This window comes from Pseudochaenichthys georgianus, chromosome 4, assembly GCF_902827115.2.
Source record: "Pseudochaenichthys georgianus chromosome 4, fPseGeo1.2, whole genome shotgun sequence".
In the NCBI taxonomy this organism is placed as follows: Eukaryota; Metazoa; Chordata; class Actinopteri; order Perciformes; family Channichthyidae; genus Pseudochaenichthys; species Pseudochaenichthys georgianus.
The window spans coordinates 4,960,674-4,983,520 of record NC_047506.1 but is presented as its reverse complement, the minus strand read 5'-3'; the positions used below and the strand labels follow the sequence as shown (position 1 = coordinate 4,983,520).

Genomic DNA, 22,847 nt, shown 5'->3' with positions numbered 1-22,847 from the left:
TTCCATTTAGTGCTACTTTATACTTCGACTCCGCTACATTTAAAAAGGAAATAATGTAATTTACTCCATTTCATTTATTAAACATCTTTAGCTACATTAAAAAAATTAAAAAAATGCATCTCCAAAAACTAAACTAGTGGATTAACTCTTTGAGTCACATGTCAAATTGTATAAAAAGTCAATCAGAACTTGGTTTGTCTAAAACAGTATAACTATACTTGATGCAAGAATATTATCTGGACATGTCACATACAGTATATACATATAATTATAAACACACTTAAACGCAATTCTTCTGCACCATGATTACTTTTACTTTTTATAATTTAAGTACATTTTTCTGGTAACACTTTTGTACTTTTACTTAAGTAAGATGAAGTAAATGCATGACTTTTACTTATAATGAAGTATTTTGAGAATAATATAAGATACTTTTCCTCAAGTAAAGCATCTGAATACTTCTTCCACCTCTGCTGCCGGTGTGTGTGTGTGTGTGTGTGTGTGTGTGTGTGTGTGTGTGTGTGTGTGTGTGTGTGTGTGTGTGTGTGTGTGTGTGTGTGTGTGTGTGTGTGTGTGTGTGTGTGTGTGTGTGTGTGTGTGTGTGTGTGTGTGTGTGTGTGTGTGTGTGTGTGTGTGTGTGTGTGTGTGTGCAGGTGGAACAACTCTCTTTGCTCCAAGGATTGAAGCATCATAATGTACTTCCTTGTATCTTCAGATAAAGAGAGGCTTACTGTACATATGAGGAAATGAAGCCACTGCTCACCTGCAGCCCTTCTTCCCCTTCTTGTGTGTGAGGCTGTGCACAGTTGGCACGTGTGCATGGTTGCCAGCAGCAGTGGGTGGGATGTGAAAAATAATCAAACCGTGATCATACGGTCACAGCGGGTAGCAATAACCTCATTATTATTCTGACGGTAGCCAAACAGTTTCCTGTCGACAGTGTGGTTATTTATTGCACCCTTCATGCCAACCACAGGCCGCAAACCCTCTGTCTTTTAACCGCTATAATTGGCTTCATGCTGTTGCAGCGCCAAGACAGATGCACACGCTTTGCTGAAGACACTCCATTGGCAGCTCACAGCCATAGGGAAGAACATCGATACAATCCAGACGATGACTTTACAGCTAAATTAGTAAATACAAAACAGCCCTAATTGTCTACAACATGTGAGAGGTTCATGTTAATCTAGGATACTGTACTTCGGGGCAGTGTATTGTCCCTAAAAGTTGGATTGGTGCCCAGTGTGACACATTGAGCAGACACTGATAATAGATCACTTTCTCCCCATTCAGTGACACAAGCTTTCTGGTCACTAAATATGCTAATTTGACACTTTGTGGCAGTCTGGTAATCTCAAAGGTTTTCTGTCACTTCCTAAATTGACCCCTCAGTATTAGTTCCACTATGGGAGGTCACATGTGGGCAAACTGAGCTGCTAGGGAGGGCACCAGCAACACAGGGTCAACCCATTCAGCACCGATGGACATGGATAAAGACTCACAGCCTCCTGAGCCTCCTGCGGGGCATGAGTGGTCGTCTATCAATCAGAGGGTCGAGCTTTCGATATCTGATCCTTGCAGTCTACAATTCAAAGTGTCCTTAGGCAAAATACCAAACTCAAATGTGCTCCAGATGTATGTAAATGTACTGAATCATAATAAGTAATCAAGTTGATGGTGTTGCCTTTGCCACCAGTGTATACTTTGTGTGTGTGATAGGTGAATGCCGGTATGTGCTGCAACTTAGCTTTGACGAGGACTAGAACAGTGATCAATATCCCATTCATCTTTTATAGTGAGGTATTTGGTGAGTCTGTAATAATCAAGGAGACAATTCAAAATAGTTTATTGTCAATCAAGCAATATACAAAGTAAGACAGAGAGCAAAAGATGCACATTGACTGTACAGTACTTTGTGCCATTAAGAACATGAGAAGGTTTTCATGCAGAATGTGAATAATTAGCTTGGGATTTAAGACTTTCATTAACAACAACTCCACTATATTGCGCTTTTGCAAATGAAGTCTTTGAATCTTAAATGATCTCATTTTTATTGAGTGGAAATTGTAATAATAATAATAATAATAATAATAATAATAATTTCAATTTATATAGCGCCTTTCACGAAACCCAAGGACGCTAATAACCCATCAATGCAAAGCTCTATTCCTACTACGTGCAATTCCTTGGTTCCAGTGTTGTATAGTAAGCAAGCTTGATATTGATTGAGAGCATTAGGCTAAAGAATTTGAAATGATTATAAAAATCATGAGTCAAAATCATATGCTGGGTTCTCTCTGTCTCCCCATGCTGGTGCTTCAGACATGTTATTTCCTGCAAAGATCAGAAACAGGAATAAACTGAGTGCTACAACATGCTGCATACAGTACGTGAAACTGTACGGCAGCATTTCAGTCGGTCTCACCTTTCTTTTTTCTAAATCTCCTTATGATCAACACAGCCAGTCCAATCAGGACCAGCGGCACGACCACGTAGGCTACTACGAAACCTGTAGACAGCAGCATGGCAGCCCACACTGGCAGATCCTCTACAGAGACAAATATAGATCATAGTTTTTATTCCTAACTAATGTTTTCTTGATCAAACTGCAATATCCCAACAAGACACATCACAGTCAAAGTTTGTTCAGGTATTCAGTTTGGCGAATCCCCTCACTTTCCCTCTGGCGCCACCATCAGGTGAATGTGTACACTTTCACAGTTCGCTTTTTAACCTCTATCTGATTGGCACATGAGAGAATAGACATTATGGTTGGCAGATGATGTGTTCTTATGCATTTTGTGTCTTACTTGCTCTAATGCCACAATGAGGCTGGGTTTTTCATTGACCAATATAAATAACTGTTATGCCCCCCTCAGGAAGATCATATTTGTTATCCTTTAAAGGTGGGGTAGGTAAGTTTGAGGAACCGGCTAGAGATACACTTTTTGTTATATTCCATGGAATGCTCTTAACATCCCGATAGCAATGAATATCTTAAGTGCTTTGACAAAAAATCCATAAAAAAATGTCATCTGTAGAAGCCGTAATACTGTAAAAAGTACAACCAATCCGATTGGATGGCCTACCTGCCTGTCAGCCTTCCATCGGGGCACAAACTTATCTCGTGCCCTCATTGGTCATGTGCGCGTTCGTGTGTTGGAGGAGGGGCTCTGTGAGGAAGTGGCAGATTTTCTCCGGTTGTGTATTTTCAAATTCTAGCGATCTCGAGCCGGTTTCTCAAACTTACCTACCCCACCTTTAATTGTTTATTTAACGCCACCATAACATCTGAATACAAAAATACATAAGACACGTGTCCAATGTTTGAGTTTAAGATCAAATTCCTGCAAACCCGATTACATTTAGCAATCTGTCATTTTAGTGCACTGTAGTTAGTTAATAAAGTGTTGAAAATCAGCATGTTTGCATGTTCGTCACAGACATACATCTAATTACCTGTGCAGTTTGGCCGGCTGTCGTTCCAAATCCCAGAGGAGGAGCAGAACAACAGCTCGGTGCCATTCATGGAGAATCCCCCTTCACAGGCAAAAATACACTGAGAGCCAAAGCTGAAGTTCCCCAGAGGATGGGAGCAGTTCATAGACAGGGATCCAAACAAGGCAGGAATAGCCTCACACTGTAACGCTGAGACAAAAGACAGAAATTGCATGTCATGTCAGTTGTTGGATAACCAGAACAGCAAGAGTGAGTTAAGTTAAGCACTCACGCTGGCAGGTGGGTGGATCCTGACGCCAGTGTCCTGAGGTATTGCATGTCATAGTTGGTGTTCCTCTCAGCCAGAAGCCCTCATTACAGTCAAAGTCACAGCTGGAGTCATAGCTGAAAGAGGAGTACGGGTGGCTGCAGTTCATCCTCCCGTGATGTGGGGCCTTGTCCAGCAGGGGGCATGGCCGTGCTGCAGATAGCAACCAAAACGATGAGTTTCAGAACAAATAAGGCAAATAAAGTGCTCAGCTCTCATATGATTTATTACCCAGGCAGTGGGGTGATTCAGTGCTCCACGTGCCCAGAGAGGTGCACTCTGTGTCAGCCGTCCCATTCGGGAGAAAACCCTCCTCACAGGTTGACGTGCACCGAGAAGTGAAACTGAACTCTCCATGAGGACCAGAGCAGACTATGGAGCCATGAGAGGGGGAGCTCAGGGTGGGACATCTTTTAGCTGTAAAGGTAGAGAGCAATACACCAAATACTTTTTTTTTTAAAAACACAGTCAAGAGACCTTAACCATTAGATTAAGGGTCGTCCTACAGATGACAATGAACAGATTATCATTCAAAGATGTATAATATACCTAAGCAACGTGGGATATCTGTGCTCCACGCGCCCAGAGAGGTGCACTCTGTGTCAGCCGTCCCATTCAGGAGAAAACCCTCCTCACATGTTGACTTGCACCGAGAAGTGAATCTGAACTCTCCATGAGGACCAGAGCAGACTCTGGAGCCATGAGAGGGGGAGCTCAGGGTGGGACATCTTTTAGCTGGAGGGCATCAGAGAGAGGGAAAGATTAGCAATGTTTTGAATTTCATGTGGTGACTGGTGAAGTGGTACAGGGGAAGAAATTACAACAACAGATTTACCCAAGCATTGTGGGATGTCTGCACTCCAAACACCCTGGGAAGTGCACTCAGTGCTGTTGGTCCCATTTAGAAGAAAGCCCTCGTCGCAGGTTGTCTTGCACAGAGACCCAAAACTGAACAGTCCGTTTGGTTCAGAACAGGATCGGGAGCCATGAGGAGGATTTATTGGGTCACACCTCTTAGCTTGAAGATATAGAGAGACAAGGGAGAGACGGATTACACAAACTTGTTTTCAATTTAAGGTGAAAGAGAAAAAATAACAGACTTAATCACGTACCCTGGCAAACAGGAAGTGCATGACTCCAGTTTCCCTGGGCGGAACATTTCGTCATGTTTCCACCAATCAGATCAAATCCTTCTTCACATAGCACGGAGCATATTGAGCCATAGCTGTTCACTCCTGGGTCCTGACATTGCATGGAGGCATGAGGTGGAGCCTTTAAACGGTTGCACCGCACCACTGCAGAAGAAGAAATCTGATCAATCATCAGAGAAGTGTACATTTTTTGTTTTTAGGACGATTTTGATGCTTTCTGGGAGCCCTGACATCATTTCTGTGACCCACCTGTGCACGTAGGTGTAGGGTTGCTCCATTGTCCCGAGGCCAGACAGGTGTATGTGTCGTCTCTGGTCAGGTAGTAGCCTTCCTGGCAGGTGAAGTTGCATCGTGAACCAAAAGAGAAAGGCTCCACAGCGTCCACACAGGTCACATTGCCCGAGACAGGAAAGAAAGCGGGGGAGCACCTTTTTACTGTGGGTGGGATATAGATACAAATCAGGCCACTCAATGGAACACGTGTTGTGACTCCACTTATATAAACATAGCAAAAGCATGAGGTGGGAGAATGATTTCTTACGTAAAGTACAGACAAAGGAAACAATAATTCCCAACCCAGATTAAATTACAATGCTATTTTCTCAATGCTGGCAAACATGAGTGTGAAGTGAAGCGATAACATGTGCGACCTGAATCTAATCCGCGGTGCAGTCTGGACAGGATGTGACTGCACTTTGAGGCCAGCTATGTTTAACCAAAATGTGGCTGTAAATCTATTAGCAAGAGTCAAGTATTACACAATAGGATATCACATGAAAAGTGGCAGCTACGGAGAATTAGGGTTATTATTTTTAATTGTGTCTTTGACATTGGAAATCACAATTGTTTTTTGTGTGTCCTTTTTACATTTTAAAACATTTTCTTTCCCTGTGTCTTGTCTGATTTCACTTCCTATGTTTGTGTATTTTCCCACCAAGTCCATCTTTATTACTTCCACCTGTTTCTCAATAACTCTGCTGACCCCTCCTTTATCCAGTTCTGCTTGTATTAAGGCCCTGCTTTTTTTGTTTAGTCTTTTTCAGATGTGTGTACATCGGGCAACATGTATTAAGATAAGATAGTACTTTATTGTTCCCAATTTGGGATATTTTTGTGTTGCAGCATAAAAAGTCATGGCATTGTACAATACAAATTAAAAGACAAGAAATAAACAAGAAAGTAGAAAATAAAAAATGTTGAATTTACAAATGAACAATAACAAGATATAAAGCAAGGTATTATATATATATATATATATACATAAGTATGTGACAGATGGAATATTAAATATTAAACTGATGTAAAATGTACAGTGTCTGTTCTGTTTTTTTTTGCCTTGCCTTTTTTTGTACCCAACCTTTTAAATAAAGGTATTTTCTGTTAAGTCTTCCTGCCCTCAGCATTGGGTCCACCCTGCTCCACGAGCTGGGACAGTTTTGACATTGTTGGTCCCCAGTTGTACCTTGACACAGAGGAACAGGGTGGGTCCACAGTCCGCTGGCCTGGCACAGCAGAGGGGACTCGCCCACCATGCGAAAGCCGAGATCACAGAGGAAACGGCAGGAAGAGTTGAAACGATTTGACCCATAGGGACGGGAACAGTTGCTGGAAGCTTGTTCTGGGTCTAGCAGGGGTTTGCACGCGATTGCTAAAGAAGAAAAACAATATATTTATAGACAGTTTATTATACTCAGAGTAAAAGGTTATGAGTGGTTTAAAGTGTTGCTCACCCTCTTCACAGCGTGACCCCAGGAAACCAGGATGGCACTGGCAGGAGTAGTTACCCACCGTCTCCACACAGTCCGCATTGGCGCTGCAGGACTCTGGTTTACAAGAGGCTGCGTACATAGAGAAAGAAGCAACTACTTACCACACGTGTATAAAGTATCAAGCATCCCGTGATTGTATTTCATTAATAGGTCGTTCTATTGTGTATTCAAATGTATACATTATTTGTATTCAGATTTAGAAAAATAATTAGAAATCCTGAATTTGTCAAACAACTTATATTGTTAAAGCAAAGGGTATAGGTGCAGATAAAAAGCTAAAATAAAATGAATAGACTATGATTTAAAGAAGAGCAAGCACACGTTAATGAAATCAAATCCAATAAGTTCACAGCCATTTAAAAAGTATCAGCATTGTAAAAAAAGTGACTAAACATATGAAAGTAGTGATGTAGCAGACAGTAATAAGATTAATTTAAAAAAGAAAAAAGGTGTTTATTGCATTTTGCTCAATTGATATATATATTTCTCCTGTTGCCTGATAACATCTTGTTGCTGTTACAAAATAATTTCTCACATGCTAAAATACATCTGGAGTCAGTGTATGTGTCAATCATAAATAAGTAAATGTAACCTGTATAGCAGACGGTTCCCTTCCTCTTCTGACAGTTCTCATTGTTCCACTTGGCTGTGTCTTTACCCCTCTTGATGTAAATCTCCACACAGTCCTGACCGGCGATGTTATCTGGCTCCTTCGCCGCCCAGTTCTGAGCATCTTCTGGCACCTTCTCGTCTGTTTTTTCCCAGACCCACTCTCCCTCCCTTTTGATTATGCCTATCCAGTAATATTTTGCATTAAAAGGTAGAAAATTGTTGATGAAGTCACTCTCCTCCTGGTTCCTGATGGGCGCCATGTATGTGAAGTGCTGCTCGCACCACTGACGGGCCTCCAGCCATTTGCGGTTTGAACTGATGTTGTAGTCGTAGCTCCATGCATGCGCTCCTCCTCCGCTGCTCAGGTCTAAGATGAGGTCAAAGGATGATGATACGAAAATTAAACTAGTGAAGAAACAAGAGATAAAATAATTTGTAAAAGTATGTAAACCTACCTTGGACAAATCCAATGAGTGCAGCTATCAGCAGAATGTGATGCAGGCCTTGTCTGGTATCAACTGATTGTTGAAACATCTGAAATCAAAAGAGATATTTTCATACTTGCACATAAACGTGAATTTATAACACCAATATATCACAGGTCTTACCATCATATCTGTCTTCACTCAATCTTGTTGTTGCATTGACTGGCAAAGTGGTAATTGAGCCAATGACCAATTTTGTAATATCACATCTGCCGTAACTTCCTCTCAGGAAGGACAATACTATACCACCCATAACTCTCTGGGAACACACACAGCCACACACACACACACACACACACACACACACACACACACACACACACACACACACACACACACACACACACACACACACACACACACACACACACACACACACACACCACACACACACACACACACCCACACACACACACACACACACACACACACACACACACACACACACACACACACACACACACACACACACACACACACACACACACACACACAAACCATATCAGTTCAGGGGACATTACATTGACTTACATGCATTTCCTGGAGACTTATCCTAACCTTAACCATAACCAACACATGCCTAACCCTAACCCTAACCCTAACCAAGTCTTCACCCTAAAATTAATGATCCCCCTCATGGGGACCTCCAATGTGTCCCCATAAGGGAAGCCAGTCCCCACACGTGACTATGTAAACAGATGTAGGTCCCCACAAGTATAGTAATGCTAGACCACACACACACACACACACACACCAACAGACACGCACGCACACGCACGCACGCGCGCGCACACACACACACACACACACACACACACACACACACACACACACACACACACACCAACAGACACACACACACACTCATATACACGTACATCAAACTCATACAGACATCATCATACAAACTTTTTTTAATTAGTTTTATTCATTTTAATGTTTCTTTAACAATAATACCACAGAAATGCACCTTTAACATATGATCTGAGAAAAAATAAATCATGTACACACAAATACACACTTACATTTATCCCTACAGAATAACCCAATGAAGCTTTAACATACAATATATCAGGAACAAATGCTTACAGCCGGTGACTGCTTACATTAAATGTTAATAATTTACTCAAAAGAATCCAATTAATACTTTATTCCAGTCAGTATATATTTTATTAAGACATAAATGAGGTCCCACTTGTCCTTCATGTTTGTCCCTCAGAGAACGGACTTGTCACTTCCTCAGGCTGCCTATGAAGGACACACACATTGATTAATCGAGTCACATATTTTTATCGACATCTACATTATTTCAGTGTGCAGAATATATTCTAATTAAGCAATAGCTCACGACAGGCCGTGGTATATGCTCATTATATCACAGCTAAGGGGCGTGGGTCGGCCCGACGCGAAGCGTTTGCTTTTCAGCCCAACGGTATACTGTTTTTCTCAGACGCGGAGGGATACTGACTTGTTGTGAAAAGTAACTTACAATTCTACCCGTGGTATACGCTCAGTATATCACGGCTAAGAACCAATCAGATTGCTTGATTTGACTTGTCCGTTTTATAATGTACAGTATTTCATTTTACATCCACATTTTTGGAACAATTACTTACATTTTCCCTATTCCTGCAACTTACGTACACCACTTTATCTATTCTACTATGTTATGTTTTTGTAAAGTAAAGTACTGTATATAATTGAGGTTGCATTCTTGGAAAATACTTGACAGAATGATTCGGTGAACTAAATACCAACGTTTTAAGGAACAAAAGCAATAAACTTTCACATTGATTGTGCATAAATGGGTGTCGCTGCTTTGGATGAGTACATTTCAACACTGACCTTGGTTGGGCAAGTTTCTTTCCTGTGAGAAATTAACAGACAAAAAGATTACTATGGTCGATTGCAATAACATGCATCTCTATTTCAATGAAGCGTGATTGAGAAACTCTCACTTTTTCTGCGCTTCATGCAGCAGAAGCAGAGGCAGCAGAGGACTGACAGCGCCGCGCTCCCAGCTACAGCCAGCAGGGCCTGCTTGTAGTCTGAGGGAAAACAGTCATTTTTATCCTAAGTCATACAATCGTAGACAGAACAATGTTTACTTTTCTAAACAGGGTTGCTACTACTACTACTACTACTACTACTACTGCTACTACTACTACTACTACTACTACTACTACTACTGCTACTACTACTACTACTACTACTACTACTACTACTACTACTACTACTACTACTACTTCTACTACTATTACTACTACTACTACTACTACTACTACTACTACTACTACTACTACTACTACTACTACTACTACTATACTACTACTACTACTACTACTACTACTACTACTACTACTACTACTACTACTACTACTACTACTACTACTACTACTACTTCTACTACTATTACTTCTACTACTACTGCTGTTTCTGCTGCATACATGTAAACAAACAGTTGTGGAATTTAATGAAGTACACTAACTCAAGAACTGTACTTAAATATATATTTTTGGTACTGAATGTGTTCATTTTATGCTGCTTTATACTTCTACTCCACTAAGTTTTGAAAGCCACAATGTTACTACTGATTATTAGCTAATACGAAATACTTAATAAACTTATAAATAAACATTGAATTCGTCACATTGTATGCAAGAGGCTAAGGGGCCGACATCTCTAAGTGGTTGACCAATCGCAACAGAGCCGGCCAACTAACCACTCAATTCAGATCAATGGTGAAAAGAGGAGCTGCAGCACAGGCAGAATGAGAAAAATGAAGAACTTTTAAATATGTGCAAGATAGATGACATTTGCAGAGAAACAGTAAAACATTACTGTGGTGTTGGTGTATTTATCCTCTTTTAAACTGTTGTATAACTTCAATTACATGCACAAGTAGGTCTTGGGCCGCTCCACACCCCGGTGACCTCACAAGTCACTTCTGGCGATCCTAAAATCAGGAAGCCTAGGTTGCATCCATATCGGCATGTTGAGTTGAATGTGAGGTTTCCTCCAAAGCAACTGAGGTATCCGTTATCAGGCCGCGGCAGAGGGGGGCATTGGACAGCTGGGGGCACAAACAGGTTAAAGTTTAACAGGGATGCAATTATTTAACTTCTTACGCTCGCTTTGTACTGTGAAAATAATTCATCTTCAGAGGCACATATATGCTGAAGCAATCCCTATTTAAAAAGTGATCTTAAGGCTGGCCTTAGGAAACAGAGGAAACAGATGCGAGGCTTATGATGAGCTTGTTAAAATACAACAATAATGCATTTAACTATAAGCACAGAGGAGAAGTGAATATGATATTCAGAGGAAAGAGGGAGTGAAGTCCATTCATCATAATGTGAGTTAGTAATGTGAAATAAGTTACATCTGACATTGCTGACTGCGGTATTATTTAGAAATTCCTCCACATAACAATTGTCTGGTTCAGGAAAATAACAGGCTTATCAAAAGACCATTTCAGGTTGTATTGGTGCCTCATGTTTACAGAAAGACCAATATGAGAGAAAGAGAGCTGAGGGGAAACTGTAGAGTTGGCCAATGATCGATTGAACCCATCCCCTAAAAAGCCACTGTTCAGTCGCAGTTGAGCTAAATAACTAGATATGGTTGAACCTTATCGTTAGCACATATGAAACCCATTGTTAAAAAAATACCAGTACATTTTCTTTGTGGAATTCATCACCTATTTGTATTTTACGGTGGTGGAAAATATGCGTTTTCTCAAATACTGTGGCCACTACATTAAGGAGATGAGATTCTAAAAAGGTCAAATTAGCCAATATATTTTTGGAAAAAGTTAAGAAAGTCCTAGTCATTATAAGTTTGTATATCAAAAACTTTTTGTCTATGTCATGTATAATATAATATATCACAGGATATGCAAGGCGGGTTTTTCAAGAATGACTACTTTCTCTAAACATAAATATCCGTCACCCGTCAGTTTGCAGCTTATGTACATTATCGTATTGCTACAGGTGTACATATACAGTATGCATGTGAGAAATGTTTAAGATGGACCAGACAAAATGTGATCCTTTAAATGAACTTCACTTACTGTAGTTGTTGGTGAGAGGTAACTCCTCGGGTGTTTGGCACCTGTCTCCCTCAAAGCCGGGCTCACACAGGCAGGTCATGTTGTTTATGGCCTCCTGGCATCTTCCTCTTTCACATGAAGTGTCATTACACTGAGCTGTAGAGAAAGAAATCAACACTAATCCTGTACCACTTTTGAAACTGTAACAACTTTGAAACCCAATTAGTTTTACACATACCTTTATAGCAGGGGTGTCAAACTCAAGGCCCGGGGGCCAAATCCGGCCCGCAACTTCATTTTATGTGGCCCCACAAGAGCTTGCAAAGAATATAATAATTTTTATTATACGGTTAGATGCTACTTTACAGAAGCACGTTGCCCAAAAACTACATGTCCCACAATGCATCTCAAATTTGACTTTTCTGAGAATTTGCCTTTTCTTTTAAATATGCATTTTTTTTTTTATGAAGTTATTACCCTATCCCATAACAATCCAATGCAGAGGCAATAATGTAATATAATGCCTTATTTTATATATATTAAATATTTATATATGTATTTTTATATAGTCTTAAAGTTACAACCGGCCCTTTGAGTGCAACCTTCATGCTGATGTGGCCGTGATGAAATTGAGTTTGACACCCCTGCTTTATAGCATCAGAGTATTTCCGAGCGCTGCATTCCTCATCATATTTATATGATGAGAGAACTTTTACTTGCAATGGAGTATGTTGACGTACATGCTTAGTTCTTGATCTTAAGTAAAGGATCTAAATAGTTCGTCCATCAATGACGGTAACAAATTACACTGTACCTTTAGGATGCAGTGTACATATGGGAATGTGAGAAATGTTTAAGAAGGACTAGGCAAAATGAGGTCCTTTAAATGAACTTCACTTACTGTAGTTGTTGGTGAGAGGTAACTTCTCGGCTGTTTGGCACCGGTCTCCCTCAAAGCCGGGCTCACACAGGCAGGTCATGTTGTTTATGGTCTCCTGGCATCTTCCTCTTTCACATGAAGTTTCATTACACTGAGCTGTAGAGAAAGAAATCAACACTAATCCTGTACCACTTTTGAAACTGTAACAACTTTGAAACCCAATTAGTTTTACACATACCTTTATAGCAGGGGTGTCAAACTCAAGGCCCGGGGGCCAAATCCGGCCCGCAACTTCATTTTATGTGGCCCCACAAGAGCTTGCAAAGAATATAATAATTTTATTATACGGTTAGATGCTACTTTACAGAAGCACGTTGCCCAAAAACTACATGTCCCACAATGCATCTCAAATTTGACTTTTCTGAGAATTTGCCTTTTCTTTTAAATATGCATTTTTTTTTTATGAAGTTATTACCCTATCCCATAACAATCCAATGCAGAGGCAATAATGTAATATAATGCATTATTTTATATATATTAAATATTTATATATGTATTTTTATATAGTCTTAAAGTTACAACCGGCCCTTTGAGTGCAACCTTCATGCTGATGTGGCCCGTGATGAAATTGAGTTTGACACCCCTGCTTTATAGCATCAGAGTATTTCCGAGCGCTGCATTCCTCATCATATTTATATGATGGGAGAACCTTTACTTGCAATGGAGTATGTTGACGTACATGCTTAGTTCTTGATCTTAAGTAAAGGATCTAAATAGTTCGTCCATCAATGACGGTAACAAATTACACTGTACCTTTAGGATGCAGTGTACATATGGGAATGTGAGAAATGTTTAAGAAGGACTAGGAAAAATGAGGTCCTTTAAATGAACTTCACTTACTGTAGTTGTTGGTAAGAGGTAACTCCTCGGCTGTTTGGCACCGGTCTCCCTCAAAGCCGGGCTCACACAGGCAGGTCATGTTGTTTATGGTCTCCTGGCATCTTCCTCTTTCACATGAAGTTTCATTACACTGAGCTGTAGAGAAAAACTTCAACACTAATCCTCTGCCACTTTTGAAACTGTAACAACTTTGAAACCCAATCAGTTTTACTTCAGAATCAGATCAGAATCAGAATACCTTTATTCTTCCTGAGGGGAAATGTGCATTTGTTACAGCAAGAAAAGACATATACCTTTATAACAAAGAGGGTATTTCCGAGCGTTGCATTTCTCATCATTCCACTTCCCTCGGTTCTCTCCTCTGTTCACGTAGATCTCCACGCAGAACTCGGTGCTGTGGTTGTTGTTCGGCTCGTTTGCTGCCCATGAATGCTCACCAACCCACGTGCTGTTATTCCCAATCCAGGTCCAGGGATCATTCTTGTGGTGTTTGATGACTCCAATCCAATAATATGGACTACGGTTTTTGATTGGCAGCATGGATACTAGATAGTCGTTCTCTCTCTGGTTCTGGATCACCACCATGTCAGTGTAGGTGCTCTGGCACCACTGCCGGGCCTGGGCCCAGTTCATGGGCATTTTGAAGGGATGATACGTCCAGCCAGAGGTAGAGAGAGCCAATGAGCTTCCTAGTACACATTTTGGAAGAAAAAAACCATCATTCCCGAAAGGAAAATAAAAATAATAATAATAATAATAACAATAGAAGCACCTGACAAAAATTGCATGCCAAAAAAACCGTAACAATACAAATATTTAATTGAATAATAGATATGATTAACAAAAAGGGATTGATAGGATTCCATGGGATTCTGACAATTAAATTACAAATAAAACATGTAAAAAAATAAATACCACTAGAAATAAGATATTAAACATAAGTATAAAAATAGGATGGAATAAAATACATAAAATGCATACACTAGGAAACATACAACCTATAAAAAAAAATACAATATAGATATAATACAATTATTAAAGATAATTAAAACCAGTATACTCATTTTTGAGCACATGCATCAATTAACACTACGGCAGCTCCATTCCCTTCTACTCTTCCATTTATTTTTAGTAGATTACTTTATACATTAAGCCTAACTTTTGTGCCTTAGTGTTAAAGTTAATACTCACCAAGGAAAAGGATTAATATCCACCTCATTTTTAAGTGAGGGATCACAAATGCCTGTTGTCTGTGCAAAGAAAAAACAATTCAAAAGCTGAAATATTGATGAATACAATCATAAAAATACAACGGCAAAAACGTACTTACGTGGAAATTGTAATATATGAACAGTAGACCTTGAAAATAGTTGTCAATAAGCTTGCTACTTTAGACACATTCTTGTTTTCCTATTCGAAATCCAACATTATACCACGGCAGTTAAGTGAATGTGAGTTTAGCACGGACCAATGTTAGGCTTTTATATTTCTCTTTGGCTATCTGTCTAACATTATAAGAGAATTACTGGATGTTTACTTTACAAAGTGAATGCATGTGATGAATGACAAACTGACCTCTTAGACCTGGACAGACCTTTCGGGAATGCCCCCTGTTTCTGGTTAGCGTGTGATCGGGCGTTTCAGTGGCTTTTTTAAGTCATGCATGGTAAGAGAAAAATCAAGGAAACACAAACGACACAATGTGCCCAGTGTGGTCCATGGATCCAACACAAAGATATACATAAAAAATTGATAATTCTTCCAATTTCATTTTATTTCATAATCTTTGTCACTTTAGCTGTTTTCATTGTTGTTGGTTAGATGATGTTTTCCTTTAAAGAGGACATAGTATGGGCTCAAACCAAACAGCCCACCTATAGATGATTGGTACGGTATAATTTATGAAATCTTTGTAATGGAAATAATGACCTTCTCTATGAGGCTCCAGGAACTTACATTTGAGGACATTTGGGAGAAATGGAAAGTGTATATTACCCCAATATGCCCTTCTTTTGTTTAACTGTTTGAATCTTTTATTTAATGATCTATACCAGGGGTGTCAAACTCAAATACACAGTGGGCCAAAATTAAAAGCTGAGCTGAGGAAATCCTCAGGATTGAGTGAAGGTGTGCGTGCAATATACCGGCGGCGGCGGGCCAGATCTAATAGTAATTAGAAATTATCCTGCGGGCCGAAATTAAATCCACCAAGTGCCGGATTTGGCCCCCGGGCCTTGAGTTTGATACATGTGGTCTATAATGTCAATGTTTTATATTGAAAAGGAAACACCCCATGTTCTTGTGCTTATGGTTGTTGTTTTATCAAGAAAAAGACGGACCACTCTGTAAAACTATTATACTACTATACTACATATGTATACGTACACTGAAGTTGAAATGTGATCCAACCAAATAAAAAAATGAAAATAAAGAGCACATATTATGGTCATAATAACATTCATATTTCATGTTGTGCCTCTACTGTGACATGATTACATATACTTAATGTTCGAAAAGTGCTTTTTATTTAAAATGTTTCTGTTCAACTTTCACCTTAAATGTTTTTAAGTCATGACAGCAACAAATGACCGTGCTGCCTTAATTCTGCAGCAGATATGAGATCTATTTGTGGCTCAGCTGAAGTGCTGACATGTAGAATATACATTTGGTGGAACAACAATGGTGATGATCTGTCAAACCGCTTACTGCAGCAATATAGCCCTTCCTGCTTCACAATCTCACTGTTATACAACTACCTTCATGCCGACCATTGTGATGAAGGTGAGACAAACAGACAAGTGGTCTGTTTTGTTTTTGTAAAAAGGTTCCTCCTGGACCTCTGAAAAAATACATGGTGTCCTGCAGAGTCAGCATTAATTGGCAGAAAAGTTGGTGTGGTGTGTGTAGTTAACGGCTGAACCTTTGTTCCCGTGTATCAGTGTTATGTTCCCTCTCCCCCTCTACCTTTGCCTCATCGGTGCTCTCAGCCCTCCCTTCCTCTGACTCGTTCCAACTCCTACCTCCAAACTCTGCTGCAGAAACTCTCCTCTCTACTCTCTCATCCTCTCTGGACTCTCTCTGTCCTCTCACATCTCGGCAGGCTCGTCAGTCCCCTCCTGCTCCCTGGCTAAATGACACACTGCGTGCTAATAGAACCATCCTTAGGGCAGCAGAGCGGAAACGGTGGAAATCCAAACACCGTGACGACCTCCTAACCTATCAGGCTCTCCTCTCCTCTTTCTCTGCTTCGATCTCTCAGGCAAAAAGCACTTTCTTTCAAGATAAGATCCAATCTTCCTATTCCAATCCCAAAAAACTATTTTCCATCTTCTCCACCCTCTTGGACCCCCCCAAAGCCCCTCCCCCCTCCTCCCTTCTGTCAAGCGACTTTGTGAACCACTTTGAAAAAAAGGTTGATGATATTCGCTCTTCTTTTTCTGACTCACCTTTTTACTCACCGCTGGATCACCTGAGCCACCTTCAACCGGCACACTAACCTCCTTAACCCCTCTCTCGCCAAGTGAGGTTCTTACCCTCATTACCTCTGCCCGCCCTACCACCTGTCCTCTGGACCCTATCCCCTCAAACCTCCTTCAGACTATCGCTCCTGATATTCTACCATTTCTCTCCCATTTCATCAACACTTCTCTAACTTCTGGTCACTTTCCAAACAGTCTCAAGGAGGCAAGAGTAAACCCTCTCCTAAAGAAACCCACTCTCAACCCGTCTGATGTTATAAACTACAGGCCTGTCTCTATCCTCTCGTTCCTGTCTAAAACACTTGAATGCGCTGTCTTTAAACACTTCTGTTATCTCCATCAGAACAACCTTCTGGATCCGCACCAGTCTGGTTTCAAGGCAGGTCACTTCACAGAAACTGCCCTCCTTGCTGTCTCTGAGGAACTGCACACTGCTAAAGCAGCCTCCCTCTCCTCTGTCATCATCCTTCTGGACCTGCCTGCTGCATTCGACACGGTGAACCATCAGATCCTCCTTCGCACTCTTCAAGAACTTGGAGTTTCAGGCTCTGCACTTTCCCTCCTCACCTCATACCTCAAAGACCGTACCTACAGGGTAACTTGGAGAGAGTCTGAGTCCGACCCTTGTCAATTAACTACAGGGGTCCCTCAGGGCTCTGTTCTTGGTCCCCTCCTCTTCTCCCTGTACACAAAGTCGCTCGGATCTGTCATTAGCCCGCATGGTTTCTCGTACCACTGCTACGCTGACGACACCCAATTAATTATTTCCTTTCCCGCTCAGAGACCCAGGTCGTCACACGCATCTCTGCTTGTCTAGCGAACATCTCTCAGTGGATGTCTGCTCACCACCTCAAGTTCAACCTTGACAAGACTGAACTGCTTTTCCTTCCGGGAAAAGATTGTCCCACTCTTGACCTAACAATCAACATCGGCACCTCTGTTGTTTCCCCGACTCAGACTGCAAGGAATCTGGGTGTGACCCTAGATAACAACCTGTCCTTCACTGCAAACATCGCTGCTACAACCCGCTGCTGCTGCTTCCCTTCACTGGCTTCTGGTAACTGCAAGAATCCACTTCAAGACAATGGTACTTGCGTACCATGCTGCGAATGGATCTGGCAAAGCTTATCTAAAGCCAGTTGAGTAGCACTTGAAATGTTTTTGCTCTATGAAACCTGATGTACTTATATGATTCTGTTTTCTTCAAGTTTGTATCTTGTTGGTCGAACGCACTTATTGTAAGTCGCTTTGGATAAAAGCGTCAGCGAAATGCAATGTAATGTTATGAAACAACTGACAGTTTATTATCTATGTTTCTTAACTGATAGACATCGTTCATAATACTGGAAGATGCATAAAAATGAGCAAACACAAATTATATTTTGACTTTTTATTATAAGAATAAAACACAGCACTGCTTTAAATATACAGACATATGAATAAGCATCTCAAATGCAATAACAATCTGATAAATAAATAGCACATAAATACTGAAATCTATATATTCAAAATATTCACAGTTCTTCAATGACATGGCATTTCACCGGCAATCCTTTTGTAACATTTACAGCAATATAAAAAGAGACAGTTTTCGTACATGTGGCTGTAGAACAATGTGTTCCATATCAACTCCGCTTGGGAGGAAATACATGTCTAAACATCACAGAGGAAATCATGACGTTCTAGAAATAACAGTACAGTAATCAATTGCTAAGATCTAAAAAAACATTTCCTCTCAGCATAGATAGCTCTTTAAGTTTTGTATACATATTATTCACATTACTACGACAGGTCACTCACTATGTTATGTTATAAATGGTCTTAATATGTGTTTTATATGAGGCTGTCGATGCTGTTTCTGTAGGTTTGTGGAGGAGTCTCTATGTCCGAGTTGCTGTAAGAGAAGACAAACAAAGAAAATGAGCATTGCAATTCAACATTTGCCTTTAGAAAATAAATATTTGTATGATTTAAGAGTGTTGAATGCTTACCTGTTCAGCTCAAACTTGTTGGCGTTTTGCCTCAGTCGCTTCAGTATCCACAGCGCCAAAGACAGACCAGTTAGTGACAGTGCGCCCCCTACTGCTGCACCACCGGTAATGGCAGCCAACTGAGACTCGGGAGCTGAGGAAACATTATAAAATGTGAATAAATGGTCCTTTTAAACGTATGCATTTTTAAATTGATATTATATTCACGTTTCTTTTAACATTTGTTCCTGTTTTACCTTTGCATGCGGGTGTTTCTCCAGTCCAATTGCCATTACGGTCACAGGTCAGCAGGTCATGTCCGTCTAAAGAGAAATCTTGATTGCAGGTGAAGGAGCACTGTGAGTTGAATACTGGATCACTGTTGGAGCAGTTGACATGGCTGTTTTCAGGAGCCTCGAGCTGAGGGCATCTCACTGCTGTGGGAGGAAACAGTAATAATTTAGAACCATCACATATTGATAAAGGAGATCTCAACTCTAACCAATGCATGTAGAAGAAGTAGGTATCATGATATATATTAAGTATAATGTGCAAACCTGTGCAGTTTGGAGGTGTGGAGGTCCACTGGCCTGGATTTGCACACTCCATGCTGAGTGCACCTGTCAGCTCATGGCCTTCATCACAGCTGAACATGCAGACCATACCAAGTGGATGGGGGGTCCCGGCAGAAACAGGTGACGACAGAGAAGGGCTGCAGCTGATCTGGGCACTTGATGGGATCTCAGGGGCAGGACATCCAATAGCTGAAAAATAAAGATTAAGAGATGTCATGACAAAGCCAAGAAAACAAAGTGCAAGCATAGATGTGTGTGAACAAAGGCTTCCTTACCTTTGCAGGTAGGTGTGGCATCACTCCACTGTCCGTCCTCAGAACACAGAGTGCTGTGTGCTCCCTGCAGCTCAAAGCCTGCTGCACAGGTGAAGCTGCAGGTGGAGGCTGGTCGCAGGTCATTCACAGGTCGATTGCAATCTGTGATGATGTGAGCTCCCTCTGGATTCTGGCAAGTGATGGCTAACACAAGAAAGTAAAAAAGCACATGTTAAAAGTTTGTCACAAAGGCTTAAAACATAAAAGTAGTTTGGAGTAAACTTAAGCCGCGTCCTCACCTTCACATTGAGGCATCCTCTCACTCCACTCAGCTGCAGACGTGCACGTCACCCTGCTGGCTCCCACCAGCTGGTAGCCCGGAGCACAGCTGAAGCGGCAGGTGTTTCCGAAGCTGAACCTCACATCTGCATCGTCTCCACAGTTCAAAAGGCCGTTATCTAGCTCCTGGAGATAAGGGCACTGGACAGCTGAATAACAGAAGGAGGAAAGACCAGGTCAACATGAGCCTTGTAATAACATCATAAAGCTTTCCCCTCTTCAAAACAGACTTGAAAACAAATAAGCAGTGGTATAATGAATACTAAGAGAGTCTTGCAAGATAAAAACATGTACGTACCAACACAAAACGGCTGTGAGGCATTCCATAGTCCTGATGCTTCACATTGCAGAGTGTTTTGAGGTGTATCAGCGAGTTCATAGCCTTCATCACAGGCAAACACACATGTGGATCTGAAGCTGGAGGAGCCGAGGGGATCGGAGCACGTCACGGACCCCCTTTCTGGAGTCGACATCGGCTGACATTGAACCACTGTTGACGACAAAACCATCAAAAACACTTTAGACTCCATGGTTGTGAAAATACAATTTTGTTTCTCCGAATATAATTACTTGAAAACACAATACCGATATCATTATTTTTGCAGCTTAACTCACGTTCGCATGTAGGAGGCTGCTCCGACCACTGTTTGGACGCAGTGCACCTCCGGGGTCTGGACAGACTCAGCTGGTATCCTTCCTCACAGGAATACTGGCACGAGGAGTCGTAGGAGAAGTTTCCATTTGTGTGAGTGCAATGTACACTTCCTTTATCTGGAACGGTCACCTCCTCTTCATTACACTCGACAACTGCCAACAAAGAAAACAAGACGCAATTAGATATCAGGACCTGGCTGTGAATGACTTATCGCAATGTAGATTTGAAGGACTTTAACATTTATTTACCACGCTCACACTGGTCTCCGTAAAAGCCTTCAAAGCAAGCACACCTGTGGCTGTTGATGGTTTCTACACACTCTCCATGCTGGCACGAGTCGTTCTTACAGGCAGCTAGGGAAAGAAGCAATACTTTAATATAACTTGTAGTCTTTTTGAATTTAAAAGCCACGCAAAATAACTACGGCAGCAAAAATTAGCAGCTCTTGTAGAATCAGAATCAGGTTTATTAACAATAACCTGTTGTGGTGTATCCTAATTCCTAACATTTGCTCACCTGTGTAGCACAGAGCGGTCTTCTTCTTCCCACACCTCTCATCGTTCCATTTGCCCGTCTGTTGCTCCCTCTGAATGTACATCTCCACACAGTCTTCATTCGACCCAAAACGCTTTCCATTGTTTGGTTCTCCCTTTGCCCAGTTGGTTGCCTCCTCTGTCAGAGTCTTGTTGGTTCCGACCCAGGTCCAGACATCGTTGACCTTGCGGATCCCGATCCAGTAGTAGGTTTTTTTCCTGGGCAGCCAGCTGTTGAGATGGGTGATCTCCTCCTGGTTCTGGATGGCCACCATGTCCGTGTAATTGACCTTGCACCAGGTTCGAGCATCTGACCAAGACATTGTGTCGTTGGAGTAGAAGTAGGACCAGCACTCGACACTTGTCCACATGCACAGCACTGAGGAGGGAGGACACAAGTTAGATGGAAGTGTAATAAGGATACATTTAAAAAAAGTAAGAAGAAAATAAAAATGGAAAGTGTGATTCTGGATGAACATACTTGAACAAAGAAAGGTAAGGTTGATCCATGAGGACTTAGACCTGCGAGTTTGAAGTAATCCAAAGAAGAATTCCTGTAAGGATAAAGTAAAAAATATCAAGTAGGAGAAATAAATGCAACACTGAGTAAAGACAAAGAATGAAGGCGTTTGAAGTAAAGACAACTCTTTTACAAAGCTCCACACTCACCATTTTAAGTGGTATATGTGAGAACCTTCAGAAGACTCTTAGTATTTCTTTAGTCTGAGCACGTCTGAGGATGAAATGATTCTGAGTTTTCTGAGCTGCCAAGCCTGCCTTTTATACCCTTCATCAGCCTGGTCCCCCTTTTCCTGGAAGCCCTGATCACAAGCGGGATTTCAGTGGAAATTCCAACCTCCCCCTCCTCCCCACCGGGGGTCCTTGGAAACTTTCTCTCTCTCTTCCTCACTCTCACACAAAACATCCTCGGCTTCAGGAGAAATGTTCGGTTATTATTGGAATTTCAATTATTCCTTTTGCTATCATTCTCACTGGAGACCATCTTATACATTTAAGTACCATTTTGAAGTAGTTGTACTTTACAATAGTGTATATTTATGACACTACATACAATTGAGATAGAGTTACATCCAAAACACGTGGTGTCCTTAATATATAAATAAAATACAATGTTTTGATAAGTAAGGCAAGGCAAGGCAAGGCAAGGCAAGGCAAGGCAAGGCAAGGCAAGGCAAGTTTATTTATATAGCACTTTTCGACGCAGGGTAATTCAAAGTGCTTTACAAAAAAAAAAATGAAAGACATTAAGCATTAAAAAAGAAAAGCTAATAAAATAAACATTAAGGAAAAATACATGGATAAAAGTTACAGTGCAGTCTAAAATATGAATAGTTCAATTAAACATTGCAAGAAAAAGTACATGGATAAAAGTTACAGTGCAAGTAATGTAAAACATACAATCATCCT

At 40.9% G+C, this 22,847-nt stretch overlaps 2 protein-coding genes across 3 annotated transcripts; both read right to left on the bottom strand.

The window, feature by feature from the left end:
- Positions 1-1,829: 1,829 nt before the first annotated feature.
- On the bottom strand, positions 1,830-22,178 carry selp (selectin P). Its single transcript, XM_071202971.1, has 26 exons — positions 22,089-22,178; positions 21,901-21,973; positions 21,403-21,798; positions 21,135-21,239; positions 20,847-21,038; positions 20,530-20,721; positions 20,192-20,380; positions 19,914-20,096; positions 19,621-19,827; positions 19,321-19,500; positions 19,085-19,217; positions 18,938-18,987; positions 7,907-7,914; positions 7,754-7,832; positions 7,279-7,665; positions 6,648-6,755; positions 6,380-6,565; positions 5,167-5,352; positions 4,879-5,061; positions 4,602-4,784; positions 4,316-4,501; positions 3,998-4,183; positions 3,731-3,919; positions 3,460-3,648; positions 2,426-2,548; positions 1,830-2,334 (listed from the first exon to the last, which is right to left on the bottom strand). Exons 1-26 carry the CDS (start codon positions 22,089-22,091, stop codon positions 2,267-2,269), a joined length of 4,164 nt encoding a protein of 1,387 aa, XP_071059072.1. The 5' UTR covers positions 22,092-22,178; the 3' UTR covers positions 1,830-2,266.
- On the bottom strand, positions 8,747-15,039 carry LOC117445270 (L-selectin-like). 2 transcript variants are annotated; one of them, XM_034080801.1, is made up of 10 exons: positions 14,945-15,039; positions 14,806-14,864; positions 13,908-14,303; positions 13,615-13,749; positions 12,736-12,870; positions 11,856-11,990; positions 10,677-10,856; positions 9,742-9,831; positions 9,629-9,650; positions 8,747-9,031 (listed from the first exon to the last, which is right to left on the bottom strand). In XM_034080801.1, exons 2-10 carry the CDS (start codon positions 14,831-14,833, stop codon positions 8,986-8,988), a joined length of 1,167 nt encoding a protein of 388 aa, XP_033936692.1. In that variant the 5' UTR covers positions 14,834-14,864; positions 14,945-15,039; the 3' UTR covers positions 8,747-8,985. The 2 variants fall into 2 exon arrangements, with proteins under 2 accessions (XP_033936692.1, XP_071058931.1); XM_071202830.1 differs by lacking the exon at positions 13,615-13,749.
- Positions 22,179-22,847: the final 669 nt, after the last annotated feature.

Excerpts from the sequence above, each read along its gene's own strand:
- LOC117445270 (XM_034080801.1), bottom strand. The coding sequence starts at position 14,833 with ATGAGGTGGATATTAATCCTTTTCCTTG. Across the intron at positions 12,871-13,614 it reads ACCTCTTACCAACAACTACA|CTCAGTGTAATGAAACTTCA; the intron begins GTAAGTGAAGTT and ends CTTTCTCTACAG. Across the intron at positions 9,651-9,741 it reads CTGCATGAAGCGCAGAAAAA|GAAAGAAACTTGCCCAACCA; the intron begins GTGAGAGTTTCT and ends AATTTCTCACAG.
- selp (XM_071202971.1), bottom strand. Across the intron at positions 20,097-20,191 it reads GAGGATGCCTCAATGTGAAG|CCATCACTTGCCAGAATCCA; the intron begins GTGAGGACGCGG and ends TTCTTGTGTTAG. Across the intron at positions 2,335-2,425 it reads GAGATTTAGAAAAAAGAAAG|GAAATAACATGTCTGAAGCA; the intron begins GTGAGACCGACT and ends TGATCTTTGCAG.